We start from the raw sequence: 15478 nt of genomic DNA on the forward strand, positions 1-15478 counted from the left end.
AACAGACACGATACTGAAGCTCATCAGGAGGTGCTTAAATACAATTATCTCTAAATACCATCTATTGGTTGTGCTGCTACAGTGAGAAGATTCTCTGGGAAAGGAGGTATTCATTTTTAGAAAATGTAAAAGCTGAAGTGAGGTCAAGCCTGTTGGCTGTATGAGCACAGCTTCATCAGAGAAGCTCACATTAATGAATTACAGTTCCCTGCAAAGCTGGAGTAAGTGTCAGCCCATCTTATGTAACTTTGTTTTACAGACGGAGATATGTCACAGCTCAGTGTGTCATTAAGTCATGAGCAAATGCTGGTTTTCCTCAGTAGAAAAGAACTCACATGTCTTTGTTCACCACTTATTTTAAGCTGATTTTTCTGCACTGTTTTTTAATTTTTTTTTTTTTTATCAACCCAGCCCTGCTTGTTTGTTTTGCTGGGGTTTTTTTTATTATTTAACGATGGATTCCCTACAGATCTTTTTGTCACCAGATAAACAGCTTTATATTAAGATTTTAAAAGAATACAAATTTGAATGCAGACAAGTTAGTCAGGTGTGCTCATTTACTCCTGTGGAGATAGGTACTTCCAGAACATTTGAAAACACCTTCTTGCCTGCTTGGTAGGCAAGCCAGATACCTGAGATGGGATTGGCAGTGAATCTTTGGCATCTTGCATAATGAACAGCTCTCAATTCCCAAATTAACTGATGGTGCAGCTATTCCAGAATTGTCTGCAGCTGTACGTGATGGACACTGATTTCTCTTGTTTTAATTTTTAGGATAATGGAAGATATTAGAAAGCAAATATCTGACAGCAGAGGGAATCTTCTTTAATTCAAATCAGATCTCCCAGTCTGGGTCTATCTCCACCAGGCCTATCAGCATAACCTCCATACCCTGATTTTTTTTTTTATTTTTTTTTTTTTTAATCTCTGATAAAATGTTCACTCACTGTAGCACAAAGAAAGAGTTCTGCTTGGTGTAGAGCTGTTTCTGCCCAAAACAAGACAGGAAGAATTTTCCCCTTCAGTTCTAAGTAAAGGACATCCACTAAAGCACTCTCTTCAACATGTAGGTTTAGGTTTTTTATCCCATTATTTGTGATTTAGTGATGCACTGTTGTATTCCAGTAGTGCAGCCTATGCCAGTATTTCCATTATAACCCATTCTCACAGGTTTATAACTCAACACTAAAAATGTACTCTCCCAATTTGAAGCTTGGCGTATAATGTCTCATCTCATCCTCAAAATGACAGTTTCTTCTTTCCCTTTGCCTTCCTCCCAATAAAAGGTTTCTTTATTGTCATATTTTTAAATAGAAGATGCTGTCCTTTCTGTTTTGGTAAGGGAAAAGCCTGCCTGATTATTAAAATTGCTTTTCAGTGCTGAGAGAGGAGGACATGATAATAGAGAATGCACGTGAATAAGTGTTGTTGATATTACAATGTCTACAATAAGTATGTGGATGCAGAGAAGTGTCACCTTCCAAATGAAAACCAGAGAATGTTTATAAAAATGATTGAAAAGGGTTTTTTTTATTTTAAACGTGATTTATTTCCCTAGCTGTTGATTTTACCCTTAAAATAGTGTTCTCAAAGGTAAGTATGTTTTAGCTCTGTACTCTGTTGTTTTCGGGCTGAATGAAGTAAAGGATGCATATGGGCAAAATAATGACATTTTTCTCTTCACTCACTTGATAAACACATTACAAAAGGCATATAAATCCTGACTTTGGTGTTGAGACCAACTACCAGGTGTAGACCTGTAGTTAGCACAGTGCTGTGAATACACAGCAGGTGGAAGCAGCAAAGCACAGTGTTTCAAATTAAACAGACGCTTGTGGGAATAGGAAAGTTAGCAATAAATGACAAACTAAGAAATAAGAGGCTTATATGATCCTACACTGTCAGGATCTGAACCTCTGATCCAGAGGCTTTATCAGAAGCCTCACATTCCAATTCCAGGTAGTAGGGGTGTTATGGACATAAGAAAATCAAGATTTAAATCTAGTTTTTCCTTCTTTACCTGTCTCCTTGGAACCAGCCATTTAGGAGTTGGAAGCTACCCAGTTGCCTTTGAAAGAAGTTTCCTGTCCACTGCAAACACCGCAGGAAGGCTTCACTGTGATGCTTTATTTTTCTTCCAAATTTATTTCTAGGCATTTCTTCTTCCATTTAGACAGTTAAATTTACGCTTACCATTACCACTTTAATGGTACTGATTAGTAGAAAGGGTATGTAAGAAGGAAATTTTAAGGAGGGTGTTTATTAATAAACTGAGTTATTATTTTGTCATATATATGAAAACTATCAACATATATTCAGTGTGCATTCTTACTATAGATTTCTCTTAAATCCTAGCTGTTTCACTTTTTCAGTTATCTGTAAAGTGTTCATATATCATCAAAAGCAGAGAATGTGTTTCCTAATAAGAAGTTCAGTTTCTTCATTTGAATTCTAAAATCAGTAATTAGGTCAAAGACTGTTTTGTATCCATTGGCAAAACCAGTGGCTCTCAGATAGGAAATGAAATAGCTGTATGTGGAACTGAATTTTTGAGGGCATAAAATCCGACTGCTCAGCACTTTCTCACGTCAGCTTTAGTCCAGGCCATCACTGCCTAAACCAGTGAGATTCTGCAGTGTAAAATGAATGCAGCACTGTGAGATTCAGATCTTCAGGTTTTGCAGGAAATAACTTGCAGGTCCAACAAAACTCCCAGGTGGAAGCAGCAGATGTGCCCAAGGCAGTCAGTAGTTTTGTAAACCCCAAGTCTTCCCTTACAAGAACTGATTCACTTTAGCCCAGTTACCTCCTATGAAAGAGTGGTTGGTTTGGTTCTGAAATACACAAAGAAAGAGCTGATACTGAGAATCACCCAGGTGCTCAGGTCAGCCATAGCACTGTTTATTGAGAGCGCCTTCCACACTTGCAGAAAAGCAGAAAACACCCAGCCCAGACTTGTTCACTTGAGGGATGGAAATATCGAACACCTCCTGCTGCTGCTTCCATTTTGGATGATGTCACCTGAAATGCTTCTTGCTTGAGTCACTCTTCTTTTTGCAGCTTTGTAGAAGACATTCTCTGGCAGCCATGAAATATATTAAAATAGTATTTATATTTTTGTCATAATAGTTGGGAAAATGGGAAGAATCATTAAGGATTAAAATACACCTGTGTTGTATGTTTTCCTAAAACTGAGGTACAAATAGATTATTTGTTAATATGCAGTGGTATTAGGGTAATTATTAACTGTCATATTTCATTTCTTCTCATGAACATCCAGCACCATTTTTAAGGGGCCATAGAAGGTAACATGTTCTCTGCAGCTGATGGCACTCATCATTGTAATTACTAAGTACCCTTAGTTAACTGTTTGAAATTTTGCTGTAAATTCAAATGAGAATGTGAATGTTACTGGAAAACATGAGTTACATTTGGAGTCTATTTGCTAATCATGTGCAAATCGCTGTCAAAATTACAGGATTATGACAACTGATGCAAATTTATCTTAAGTGCTTTGTGCTGCTGGAAGTATAAATTGTACAGGGAATAAAATTTGTATTTGTTCATAGGCACAGAAGAAGCGAAAATCCAATGAATCTGTAGATACAGAGCTCTGTCTTAATGAGGTAAGTGTGGATCTTGGATATTTCTCAGCACAGGTGCCTCCCCGTAAGAAAAAGACTTTTCTCAAGTCTGTCAAGATTATCATGGGCTACCTCACATTTGTCTTGTCAGTTTTGTTATGGTTTGATACCATAATACATTAAAGAATGATTTCACTTAGAAGTTCAGAGCTGGGCTCAAAGTGTCCTCTGCTCATTTTATGTTTCAGTACCCATATGGTACATGTTTAGGCAGATCCTATAGTAAACACCATTGCATCTAGCAAGGATACTTACTTAATAATCTGTACCCATGGATTAAATTTTATTTATTGTTATCCTGACAAAACTTGTCAAACAAACTTGTTTTGTTGACTGTCCAGAAGGTGTGGTTTCTCTGGGCCTCCTACTTTTGCTGTTAAAAAATAAACTGGCATGATAAACGCAGGTCCCTAAAAGAACCCCATACTTTTACACAGGGAAGCATTGCTAAAGTAAGATTTTTTTTTTTATTACTCTTCTCTTTTTTGAAGTGTGTTGACTAATTTCAAAATATTGTGATTGTGACATCTGTTTTACTGTCCCTTTAATCATTCAATTTGTGAGATTGATGTGTAGGTATCAGTGGAGGGTGGGGCATGGACAAACAAAGGATGAATTTAATGGTGTGGACTTAAATGCTTTGCCATGAAAGCGTTGTGGTGGTGACCAAGGAAGGTTTTGTGTCTTGCAGAACGCTCTGGGGAAGGACAACACAGCGGGAGTCTCCACCAGTCACATATCTGCGGAGAATTCCCTGGCTCTTCCCACCAGCTTCTGTCTAAGCACACAGCTCACCCTGATGGCACTTGCACTCTCACTCTCTTTGTCCCTGAGCTCATCAGTCATCTTGTAGCCGCATTACAAAAGGACGTGTTTAAAAACAAAAAAAAATCAAATGAAAAAAAAAAAATCTGTTTGCTGTCCTCTGTTGTTTATTGGGAATTCCAGGTCTGGGAGGTGAGCTGAGGCACTCCTGCTAGAACAGTCTCAGTCAGCTGGAATTTTATTTTGATTTCTTTTTCTCTCTAAAAAAAGCTTCTTGTGATATTTAGAGGCTTTGTGAAATATTTGGTGCAGTGCTACATTCCAAACCCAAAAGGCTTTTGGGCATGCGGTGTTTTAAAGAGACAGTGTGTAAATTTGCCTGTAAAGCGACCTGGTTGGATTATTTTAATAATTATTATTTTAATTCTGGCTTTTACCTGAGAAAGAAGATGACGGTTTTCTTAAAATCTTGTTTATCTCATTGAATGGTTTTGGTTTTCAAATTGATTGAACTTCAGACTATCAAGGATGCCAGGCTTTTGTCTAATGGTGAATGTTCTCCCAGAGAGTGGACTTTATGAAACTCCATCATTTGATAAATCGCTACTGATGTTAAACTCTTTCAGTGTGTTAGCATTTTCCTCTTTAAATGTTTACGTACTGTAAGTGATTCTGCGTTCCCTGCTGAGAAGCCATTATGATTCACATACAGGTATAATGTATGTCTTTCAGTTAAATTCTCATAAAAATAGAGTGTGGCGTAGAACCTTCTAACAGTACATTTATCTTTTAATTATAATCATCTAGCCTTAACAAGAGTGAAGATTCTTTACATTAGCAAGATGCAGCCATTGTGAAAGCTTGATAAAGATGCATTTCTTTAAATATGAGGAACAAATTTTGCTACAGGGTTTCAGCTGTACAGTCTGTGGTCTTCTATGCTTCCATTGTGATAATATAGTCCAGTTATTATACTCTTTGTTTAATAAAAAAAATGACATACAATTTATTTGCTCTGCTAAAACATCAGCATCTGTTCGTACATACCTGATAATGTCAGATCAAAAAGCTACAGGAACTTCATGCCTTACTTCTCCTATCAAAACATTGTAGAGGGACAAGAGGTAGTAGGATATCATTTAAACTGTGTTTTATTTCCTAGAACTGCTAAAATCAACACAAAAGGATGGTTGATCCAATTGCAAGGCAGCAGCATGCACGTGTACCCATGTGATAGGCATTTCTCACTCTGGTAGCTCCTACCACAGACCTTGGCATTGCTGACATGATGAACTGTTTGCAAGACCAGCTCCATAAATTAATTTAATGGTTTGGATGGCAATGTTACCAGTATACATGATTTAATCGCTTGGTTCTCACTCAGCGACATTGGCAGCCTGCGCTGGCTCATGATGATTTCCTGCAGTATCTAGAAGGAATTCTTTAAAGCTTTAAATGTCATCAGATAGGCAGCATTTCTCCTAAGGGCTGTCTTTATACCTTACTGTGATGGCTTGTTGACTGTTACAAGCAGTTATGTCTAAGTGATCAACAGTAATCAGTTTTTGTTCCTATTGGAAGTAGAAGATAACTTCTGCAAGCAAGGAGTTCATCATGTTGGATGTATGGATTTGCTCTGAGACTTACACAATTGTGCCCTGTCCTGCTCTGAAATGTCCAGATCAGTTATTTGCAATACAACTATAAAGTACAAATTACTATTTTATAAACTGCACTGAAGTTTGAGTGTGCAAAATACACATCTTGCTAAGAGATTATTAAACCTGTTGGCGAGTTCATCCTTTGAGGTTTTTTCTTGGCTAATAATAAACACTTTCATAAATTTTGAAATTCATTTATGTACTCTTGATTATGGTCACATCATATAGGTTTCAAAGCTATTTGTATGTGATAGAATTCTACAGTACTCTCTGCCACTGAACATAACAAATTAGGCAATATTACTTTTTAATTCTGTGTTGATAAGAAACTGCAAATTACTTTCAAAGGCAGCAGAGCTGCTTTCAGAGATGAGATATATAGACCATCATTACCAGCAAAGCCCATGTGGTTCCTGTTGCTCTTCTTGTAGAAGATAATCAAATTATTGAAAACTAGTGGCAGCAGAAAAAGGATTATGAGATTCATGATTTTAAAAATGAATCAAATTCTTTTATGTCAAAAGCAGTTGATAGTATAACCTATTGAAATGCTAATGAACATAGCATTGTAATTCAGAAGTCTGACATTATCCAATTAAAAGTAATTTCAAAACAAATTCCTAAACATTATGATTTTTAAATCCATCTTTGATCCACAAATCTTTCTTTAAAATACCATTTGTATTCAGCACATTAAACATTTTAGCCAGTATCAGGAATTTTAATCTCACAGTATAGTATATACTTTTTGAAGATTTTTTTAATGTTTGCTTTGGTTACAGTATCTGTCTTACATTTAGTACCAATCATTAGAGCTTTGAGACTGTCTGATCCAGAATAAAAACTATTTACTTATATTGTAAATAGCAACCTAATAAGCTTCTAATTACAAAAGAAACTGCTGGTTATCTGAGTCAACCAGAGTTACCTTTGGAAATAAAATTTATATGTAGTAGAGGAAAAAAATGGTGGTTTTTACAGGTGGTCAAAAGAGCTCAACAGAGCACTTAAGCTTTTTGTCCTGTAAATTAAAGTACACTAAAGTCATATTAAAAAAATTAAATTGCTTATTAAACAGGCAGAAAGGAAAAAATACCCTTAGGAGTCTGACACTTTACAGGCATCACCATGCACATAATGGAGGATTTTTCAAAGTTGGATGTGGTGTGGAGGTGACCTTGTCAATGCAGTCACTCATTACAGTATTACTCAAATTGTTTAACTGTTTTTCCCCTTTCAGTCACTAAAATACCATGTGTTGAGTGCCTAATGAACAAGCTTAGGCTGGGCTTTGTGTAGTCCTTTAAAAGATTAATTTTATCCATACAACAATAATATAGGGACTGTCCAAATAAAGATGCACATAGAGATGATCGACTGTTCCAGTTCTAAATCTCGCCAGTTCAGTTGTGTGTAAATTAAATCATGGGCTACCGTAAACATATCCAAATCATCTTGTACTGGAACAGACACTGTCATTAGTATTATTAATAGCATGTTTATGCTTCTTTTTAGAAGTAGTGCACACAAAGGTAAAATTGAGATTGAACTGAAATACATGGCTGAAGTTTTGCAGTGAAGCTATTCCAGTGAAAAAGGCACTGAAGGTGAACCTTTCAGATGTTTGTGAAAACAGCAGCAGCTGGGGGTTTCCCTTGTCCCAATGTGGGTGGTGACACCACCAGCAGGCCCAAGGAGTGGCCATGCAGGGGCTTGGTCAGTGGTGAGGGGTGCAGCCCTTGTTTCACTGACCAGGCTCCCTGAGATCCAGCTCCTTCAGGAGGATGGGGATGAGGTGCCGAGCCCTGGGCAGGAGCTGTCCATCTGTCCATCTGTTTCCACCAGGGTACTGGCCACTTTGCAATGAGCAGCTTCATTCCTGCCGTGTCAGTAGGAGGAACTGGAATTCTTAATCATTTCAAAGCATGCACAGACAGACTTGTCTGGAGACCTATTCCCAGGCTTTTTTCTTTTTTGTTTTTTTCTTTTCTTTTCAATGAAATTGCATCCCTCTAAGACCCAGCCTTTTGACTGTGAGTGCTTACGATTTGTTGCCGTTCAAATCGGTTGACTGAAGACATGGAAGTATCTGCTTTTGCTGAGCTTGTACAACTAGACTGGAGATCAAGAAAACAAAGCAGGAATCACCTTGAAATCTCATTGTAATTAAAATTTGTGATTGTTGGCTAATCACTCTGATATTTCTATGGAGTAAAGATGGTGAGAAACCAGTGAAGTAGAAGAGCAAAACTCAGAACAGCTCCCTGAAGGGACATAAATCATATGTATATCAAGTGACAAGAGTAAATCTCATATTTAGCTTCTAATAAAAGAGCTGGATTCTGCTGCAACAGCAGCTCCTTCAGAGCAAGCAGTAACACACGGAAGCACAAGCAGTTATTCATACAATTTCAACTTGCTTTCATGAAATGCAATTCTTTGTCTTCAATACCAAGGTGGATCTACCTCACTGAAAAATACGTGTTCACTGACATTCTTTCTTTCTGCATTAAACTGTTCTGCATTCTTCATGTTCGGCATTGAAACTGTTCTGGGCTAAAGAGGCTTTCAGGGTTGTTTTATGCCCATGAGGTCAGTCAGATTGTACCTGATGTCCCTGACATTAAATAGAAATATATTTAGTTCTGATGAACTTGGCAGAGAAATTAATCCAGTGACTTGTTAAATATTTCTCATCTTTAAATATTTGCTTTTTCTTAGCAGCCAGTTCCTCCTGTGACATTTCAATTATTGGCTATTTCAGCTTCTCTTTAACTTGGGAAGGTCATTTTGTCCAACTCCACAGTGTTCAACTTTATAGATTTGCTTCAGTGCTGGTTTTCTGGTTTTCTTTTTTAATTACAGCCTTCACTTTTGAGGGAAAAAAGATGTGATCAGGAATATGTCTCCACTGAACTAAGAACACCTTTAATGGAGAGGAAATTGAAAGTTCCCATTTTATCTCTTTAAGCAGTGCTTTGACTTGAATAATCTAAAACATTATGTTGTTATTCCCCAGATGGAATTTAAAATTTAGTTTGGTACTGAATAGGATTGAACACTTTCAAACTCTTAACAAACCATTAGAAATATTTAAATACTTTTAATATATATTTTCCAGTTGGAATTTCAGTCAAAAAATAAAGTCTCACTAAGTAGTAAATTTTTACAAGAGTAAGAATTCTCTTTGGGAAATTTTGATGGCTCTGTTCTTAAGGTAAAATCAGGGAGGATGATGAATTCCCATTTTTTAACTCTACATTAACTCGACTTTTACACACACTTGCTTCATGTTCTCGTCTTCTGAGTTCTTTTGCCCCCAGGCAATGTTTATATCTAATAAATGCATGTTGGATGTGGACACCTCAATAATCAGAAGCCAGCTCCTGCAACTCACTCAAGATGTTCCATCCATTTTTTATCATACATAAAAGCACGAGCCACAAATTCAAGATGTGGCCTAAAAGTTCTGGATTTTAAAGGAGCAGAGAGTCAACAAATGTCCCAGTAGCATTTCTTACCAATATAGACTGTGATACTCTAAATTGGTACTAAACTACTACTGTCTAGACTATTCACAAGAGTTCTCTGAGCACATTTAACCAGAGTTAAAGCAGTTTCTCTTGTTTTATCTTATTCAGGTGCCAATAGCTGTTGCTGTGCATAGAATTAGAGGTAATTGTTGCCTGGACAAAAAAACCCCAAACCTTAGCCCCTTTTCACCTGCTTGTAATGATTCCAACATTATAATTCTTTTGCCCTGGTTTTTAATCTGTCAAAATGAGAATTTCCTAGAATCCAGAAGAAAATGCGTCACAGATTTAAGGGCAATTTTCTTCAAATTCCTCCTTCCAAAATAACCAAAATATTTGACATCTTACAAACCTCTGTCCTCCAAAGCCCCTGTGTCTGCTCCATCACTCAGGCCTGTCCAGCTGGGGTGAAACTTATCCCACACTAACAAACCTGTCAGAGCTGCATGCTGACAAGTAAGTCATGGCAGTCTCGCCAGCTGCAGCTCTTCAGCTGAGTAAGGAGTTGATTTTGGCCACTGCACTTGTCCTTAGGTCAAAGCTTAAATGCCACACAAGCTAAACCCCACAGACGTAGTGAACCACAGGGAGAGGTAAACTCCTTCAAGCACAGAAGCCAGCAAATCTACTGAAACTCTGGAGTAATTTTCAAAATAAGATTAAAACAATATGGTCCTCTCATGGTAATGTTTATGGAATAGGGTGTGTATGACAGAAGGAAGCTGGAGAAACCCTGAAGATGCAGAAATTACAGTTTAGGGAACCACCATTTATTTTAGCAGGAGATACTGCAGAAAGCACACTGCTGAGAGAGAAATGTGTGTCCCACTGAGGATAAAACAGAGAAATCATGGGGTTTTTTCTTTGACTTTGTGGATTAGCCCATGGAAACTGTTCCCCCTTCTGAGAAGTGAAGCAATTGGGAGCATGCTAACCAAAATGCTGGGAGCACAGGATCTCCCTTTCACATCTCCAGACCAGGTTATTAGCAATGACATCCTCTGCCTGCTTTGGGGTGAGGCAAAGGCTCTAACCTACAAGTTAGGGCAAAAAGGAAAGTTAGGACAGAAGGAATGTTTGTGAGGGTTATTAGACATGGAACAAAGCCTCGCAGGGGATTGCATCTGGCAGTCGGGAGTGCACAACCCAGCCTGAGCTGAGTCACACATTGCTTAAAAAGAAAACCAAGTGGAGGTGAAAATTGAAAGAAAAATACGGTCTTGATTTTTATATTGCTGCTTTTCTGTGAAGTGATGGATAAAATCAACCTCTTACCTCTTCCCAGTACCCCACATTGTTTCTGGATAAGAATAAAAAATAAATCCCAAATGCAGTCAGTGGGAGAAACTTCTTCAAAGCACTCCAACATGTGGGAAACTTAACTGGTGGCAGTTGTTAATGTCCATGTTCTCTCCTCCCCCAGAATTATTTCTACTGCGTTTGCTCTGGCAGGGCTTGTGTGATGTTTTGTGCAGCATTACCTAGTACTGAAATGATTATCTGTGATTAGTAGTACTGCTCAGGCTGGGAAAGGTGCATGTGTCTTTCACCTGAGGGTATGTTGAATTTTGCACTTTTTGTGTAAACTACAAGTTGACAAGAGCTGCAGCAAAAAAGAAATAGCAGGAGAAGGTCCACATAGAGGTAATTTTTCTTACATCATGATGATAAAGCGATCAATTGAGGGTAAGCAGAAGTGTGAAGATAAATGTAACAGATAGCATTTGGACCCAGGAAGACTGGCATTCACTGTGATCTGAGAATATCCAATGTTAGTATTTTCCTGCACTTCTTTTCACCATTTTTTTTGTTTCCTCTTTTTCTCTTTTTCCAAAACTGTCTAGAACATGCTTCCATTTTCTGGAGGAAATTCTTACACAAACAGTTCCCTTCTTGTGTAAATTCTGTGTCGTCTTATGGGTTTCTGTGCATCTCACTGCAGGTTATTACGTGTTGGGTCTTCAGTCGTAATGGCTGGTAATTTGTTGTAAAAAAGAAAAAATCAACCCAAAACCACTGTTCACTTGTTCCTGTTGACTTACTTGCTCTGAGGGCATTGCTCTTTGGACTGTCCACAATTTGGAAGTCAATCCATGATGTTTGGCGTTTTCTGTTAGCATAATCCTCCTACATTAGTATTGTACATATCCAGAAAACAATCCCTCTCAATAAACATTATTCTCTTTTTTTATTAAAAAGCATGTTTTTGTGAGAACAATTTCCTCGTTGTTTTTTCTTCTGTTTTGATTTATTATTAAGAAAAAAAAAGGAAGCTTGACTGACAAAAAAGAAAAGGACAGCAAGGTTGATCTCATTTTTCCCTGTTGTTTTGCAGTCTACCATGATCTAAGAAAACAAGAAATAAAGCTTTTTCCCTTTAAATATCTGTTCATTTGCTTGCTCCCTTAGTCTTTTTTTGTGTTAGTGAATGTGGCCTGCAAAATTACAATGAGCAGGCAGTATCAGATGGAAATGATGGGAAGACGGGCACAGGAGTGGCCAGCTGGCCCCATTCATGCTTGTTCACTCTCTGGCACGCACAGACGCCTCCACACCCATCCCACCCCCTCCTCCTGCCTGGCCAGAAAGAAAGGGCTCGCTCCTATTTCCACACAATGGCAGCAGAAGAGCTGCAAAGGCTTTGAAGACAAAAGCCCTTGCAGGAGGATATTTTAGGAAACGCAGAGTGTGCTGGGAGAGAGGAAAGGGAAGGTGGATAAACAAGCTTTCAGGATGCCTTCCCTCATGCTGGTGACTGGAAACCAGGAAAATTATTTCAGCGTTCACTCATATTCAAACTGAGATTTAACAAATGAATATATTATGAGCAAAAAGCAGTGTATTCACACACTCACCCGTGAAAAGGCTGCTGCTCAGAAAAGGGCCAGAGCCTCCCACCATTTTAAGGCCAGACAGTTTCAATTGCTGTTGCTCAGAGAGAGAAGGAAGGTTTGGGGGCAGGGTGTGAGAAGGAGAGATGGGAGTGGTAGAGATGCGCAAAATCCAAGGTTAAAGGTCTGCCCTATTAGGGCTGAAAACACTTTTCCAGCTAAATCGTCATCGTGCTTTGGCAGCTCCAGGAGGGTCTAGAGTTGCAGGGGTGATGCAAGCAGGAGATGTTTAGCTGTCCTGGCATCGTTTGCTACCCAGATGATCTGTATTTCAAGAGGTGGGAGGGGAAGGCAGCACATTCTGTTTTGGCAGTATCCAACACTCAGCCTGGGTACCTGGGCCAACAGTTGAGGTTGCTTGGATTTAGGAGTCATTCTGCTGCTATTAAGTCCTGTGCATAAAGTGCTCCAGGTTCTTCGGCTCCTGCAGTGCCATTTTCCAAAGGTTTAACCATTTCAAAGACATGTTTGGAGAATGTGGTGCACAAAAGCAATCAAAATATTTGCCAGTATGAGTTAGCATTGGACTTTCCTTCTACCTTTCCCTCATTCTCTGTGCTGCCACAGCTCCAGCACAGTGAAAGAGGAGGATGAGGATGGAGGAACAGCAGTGAAGCCTCCACTCTAGAGGTACAGCTCCATGACAGACTTGCTGGGCAGCCTCTTGTGGGACAGATGAAACCAAGCTGTGTTTGACATCACTAAAGAGCCAACTGTGCATGACCAGATAGATTCTTCAGTGTGCCTCATCTGTGGGTTTGATTTTTAGCTTGTGTTCTGCTGATTTAGGGTTGGCTGGGTTTTTGCTTTTAATGGTTACTGTCCACACATAGGCTGGCCTTTGGCAATTTCCCTGTGGGGTGAGAGATCATGGCAGGTAGGGCTACATTTCCTGGACAGTGTTAGTACCAAGGGACTGCCTAGAGGGTGCACAAACATGAGCCATTGTATCACATCACCCTTGTTCCACATGTGGAGGTTATGCTGGTAATAAAGAACGATGCCTCACAGCATCCATCTCTTGTCATGACAGCACCAGCATCCTCACAAAGAAACTGAGTTCTCTCTCCGCTCTCCTGGCTGCCATGTGTGAAACAGTGCTCATCACACTTTGGCTGACTTGCTTCAGGGATGTTGGTAAGGCTTAGTGATGCCTGGATAGGTGGGGTTTCCATTTTACATGGCATTTAAAGAATAATTTCAGTTAAATGTGTTGGGTTGTGCAGAGATGTTTTAAATGACACCCTGGTAAGCAGATGAGTGGTTTGGCATCTTCAAAGCAGGCATGGACAAAGATGGACAGGTTAGAGAGGGCACATTTGTCACCTTCCGACTTGGATTTTTCTTGGAGATACATTTCCAGTGTGCCATTAAATCGGCAGAGTTCTAAATTGCACAGGAAAGGGACTTTGAAAGGTGATCCTGACCATTTTTCAGGCATGTTCCTATAGAGCTCTCCAAAACACTCTGCCCAAGCAATCAGCCTGCCCTGACACTTGCACTGCTTCTGCCTGTTGGCAAAAAACCCTGTCTCTGTTACTGTCTGCTTCATGCTGAGCTCTGGTTTGTGTTCAGAGGCAGAAGTATGATTTCCTGAAACAATTTTTCTGTAACAATGAACTCAGTTGTTTTGCTGAGATGCATGTCTTTTTTGGCTCTGAATACAAACGACACCCCTTAATTCTGCATCACCAGATTTTATTTATCTGTATTAATTACAGAAAACTGCAGAGCAACAGTGAGGAAAAGCCAAAATAGGGACTGGGAAATGCTGCTCCATAGTAATAGTGCAGAAGGCTTTTTGGATTGGTTGTTGTTGGCTTTTTTCCCCCCCAGAGAGGATGCTAGGAAATCTTTTGCTCTGAGGTAGAAAGCATAGTTTACAGAGTCTTTAATAAAAAATACATTTATGTTTTGTAGCATTATGAAATGAAGTCTTGTAGTCAATTGCTTTGGAAGGACCTGCAATTCAAGTCTCTGAATTGCTCTTGTATATATGTTTTTAAAAAAGAACAACATTCCACCAGTATTCTCAGTGAGGTTAACGAAACAGATGGTATTTATCTCCAGGTTTGTAAGTGTGCCACATTCCTCTTGCTTTCAAAAGAGATGTTAACACAAAAATCTTCAAGAGAAGCAGTTGGAAAGTCTCCCACAAAGTACACACACAGATACAAATTATAAAAACAAAAATATTAAAATAAACCTGCATTTACCAATCCACTGCTGGCTTTATTCTGGTTTGGAGAGACTCAAAGGTAGCATTTTTGGCTGTGCAGCTCCATTTGCTTGTTTGTCAGAGGTCAGAATCTGGTGGATATAAATACAGTTTAGCTTTTATTTGTCTCCAAAACAGTATTTGTCAATACTTCAGTGCTGTTTTGAGCAGATCAATGGCTGCACATAACTCACTGCCTGAGGGCTTTATTATTAATACAAATGTAGGTAGGCTAAATATTGAGTGACATTATTAGAAAGGGATTGTCCTTCCCTCTGTGACTTTGACTGATGTCAAATGAACATAAAGCTCACTAACACACAGCCAGATTTCTGCTCATACTTGGAAGAAACTGTCCCTCCCTCCCTGCCCATCATGGGAGCTGTTGAATAATCTAGAGAAGGTTATTCAAACTGAGTTTTAGAGTGCTCACAACCTGAGTTAGCATCTAGAAAGAAGTTTGCCTTCTCAGGTGAAAGGCTGAGGCATCTTCATTCAACCTTTTCAGTGGACAGGATTAGGCCAATATGTGATAGGCTCCATCCCCTTCATCTTGAAAAGTTACATGCAGGGCTGTGGCATAATTAAGAACAAATAAGTCCTAGGGATCCTGCCTTCAAGTAATGTCTCATTTCAAAAAAAATGAAAAAAGAGCACACATAAAAAATATTTGAAGCTGAAGTAGGAGTCGTTTCCATTTACAACCCAGTACCTGGGTTACCTCAGGGATTGGGACCCTTGCACAGATGTTCCACTGCCACACTAA

At 38.9% G+C, this 15478-nt stretch overlaps 1 protein-coding gene across 2 annotated transcripts in view; it reads left to right on the plus strand.

Moving 5' to 3' along the window:
* GFRA1 (GDNF family receptor alpha 1) overlaps positions 1–6208 on the plus strand; it is a 134064-nt gene extending 127856 nt beyond the window's left edge. For both annotated transcript variants that reach the window (XM_066190861.1, XM_066190862.1), the window contains exons 8-9: positions 3570–3626; positions 4336–6208. In XM_066190861.1, the coding sequence (XP_066046958.1) occupies positions 3570–3626; positions 4336–4497 (219 nt within the window). In that variant the 3' untranslated portion in view covers positions 4498–6208. The remainder of the gene's footprint in view (positions 1–3569; positions 3627–4335) is intronic.
* Positions 6209–15478: the final 9270 nt, after the last annotated feature.

This window comes from Chamaea fasciata, unplaced genomic scaffold (assembly GCF_029207755.1).
Source record: "Chamaea fasciata isolate MVZ Bird 193981 ecotype frontalis unplaced genomic scaffold, bChaFas1.0.hap1 SCAF_9, whole genome shotgun sequence".
NCBI lineage: Eukaryota > Metazoa > Chordata > Aves > Passeriformes > Sylviidae > Chamaea > Chamaea fasciata.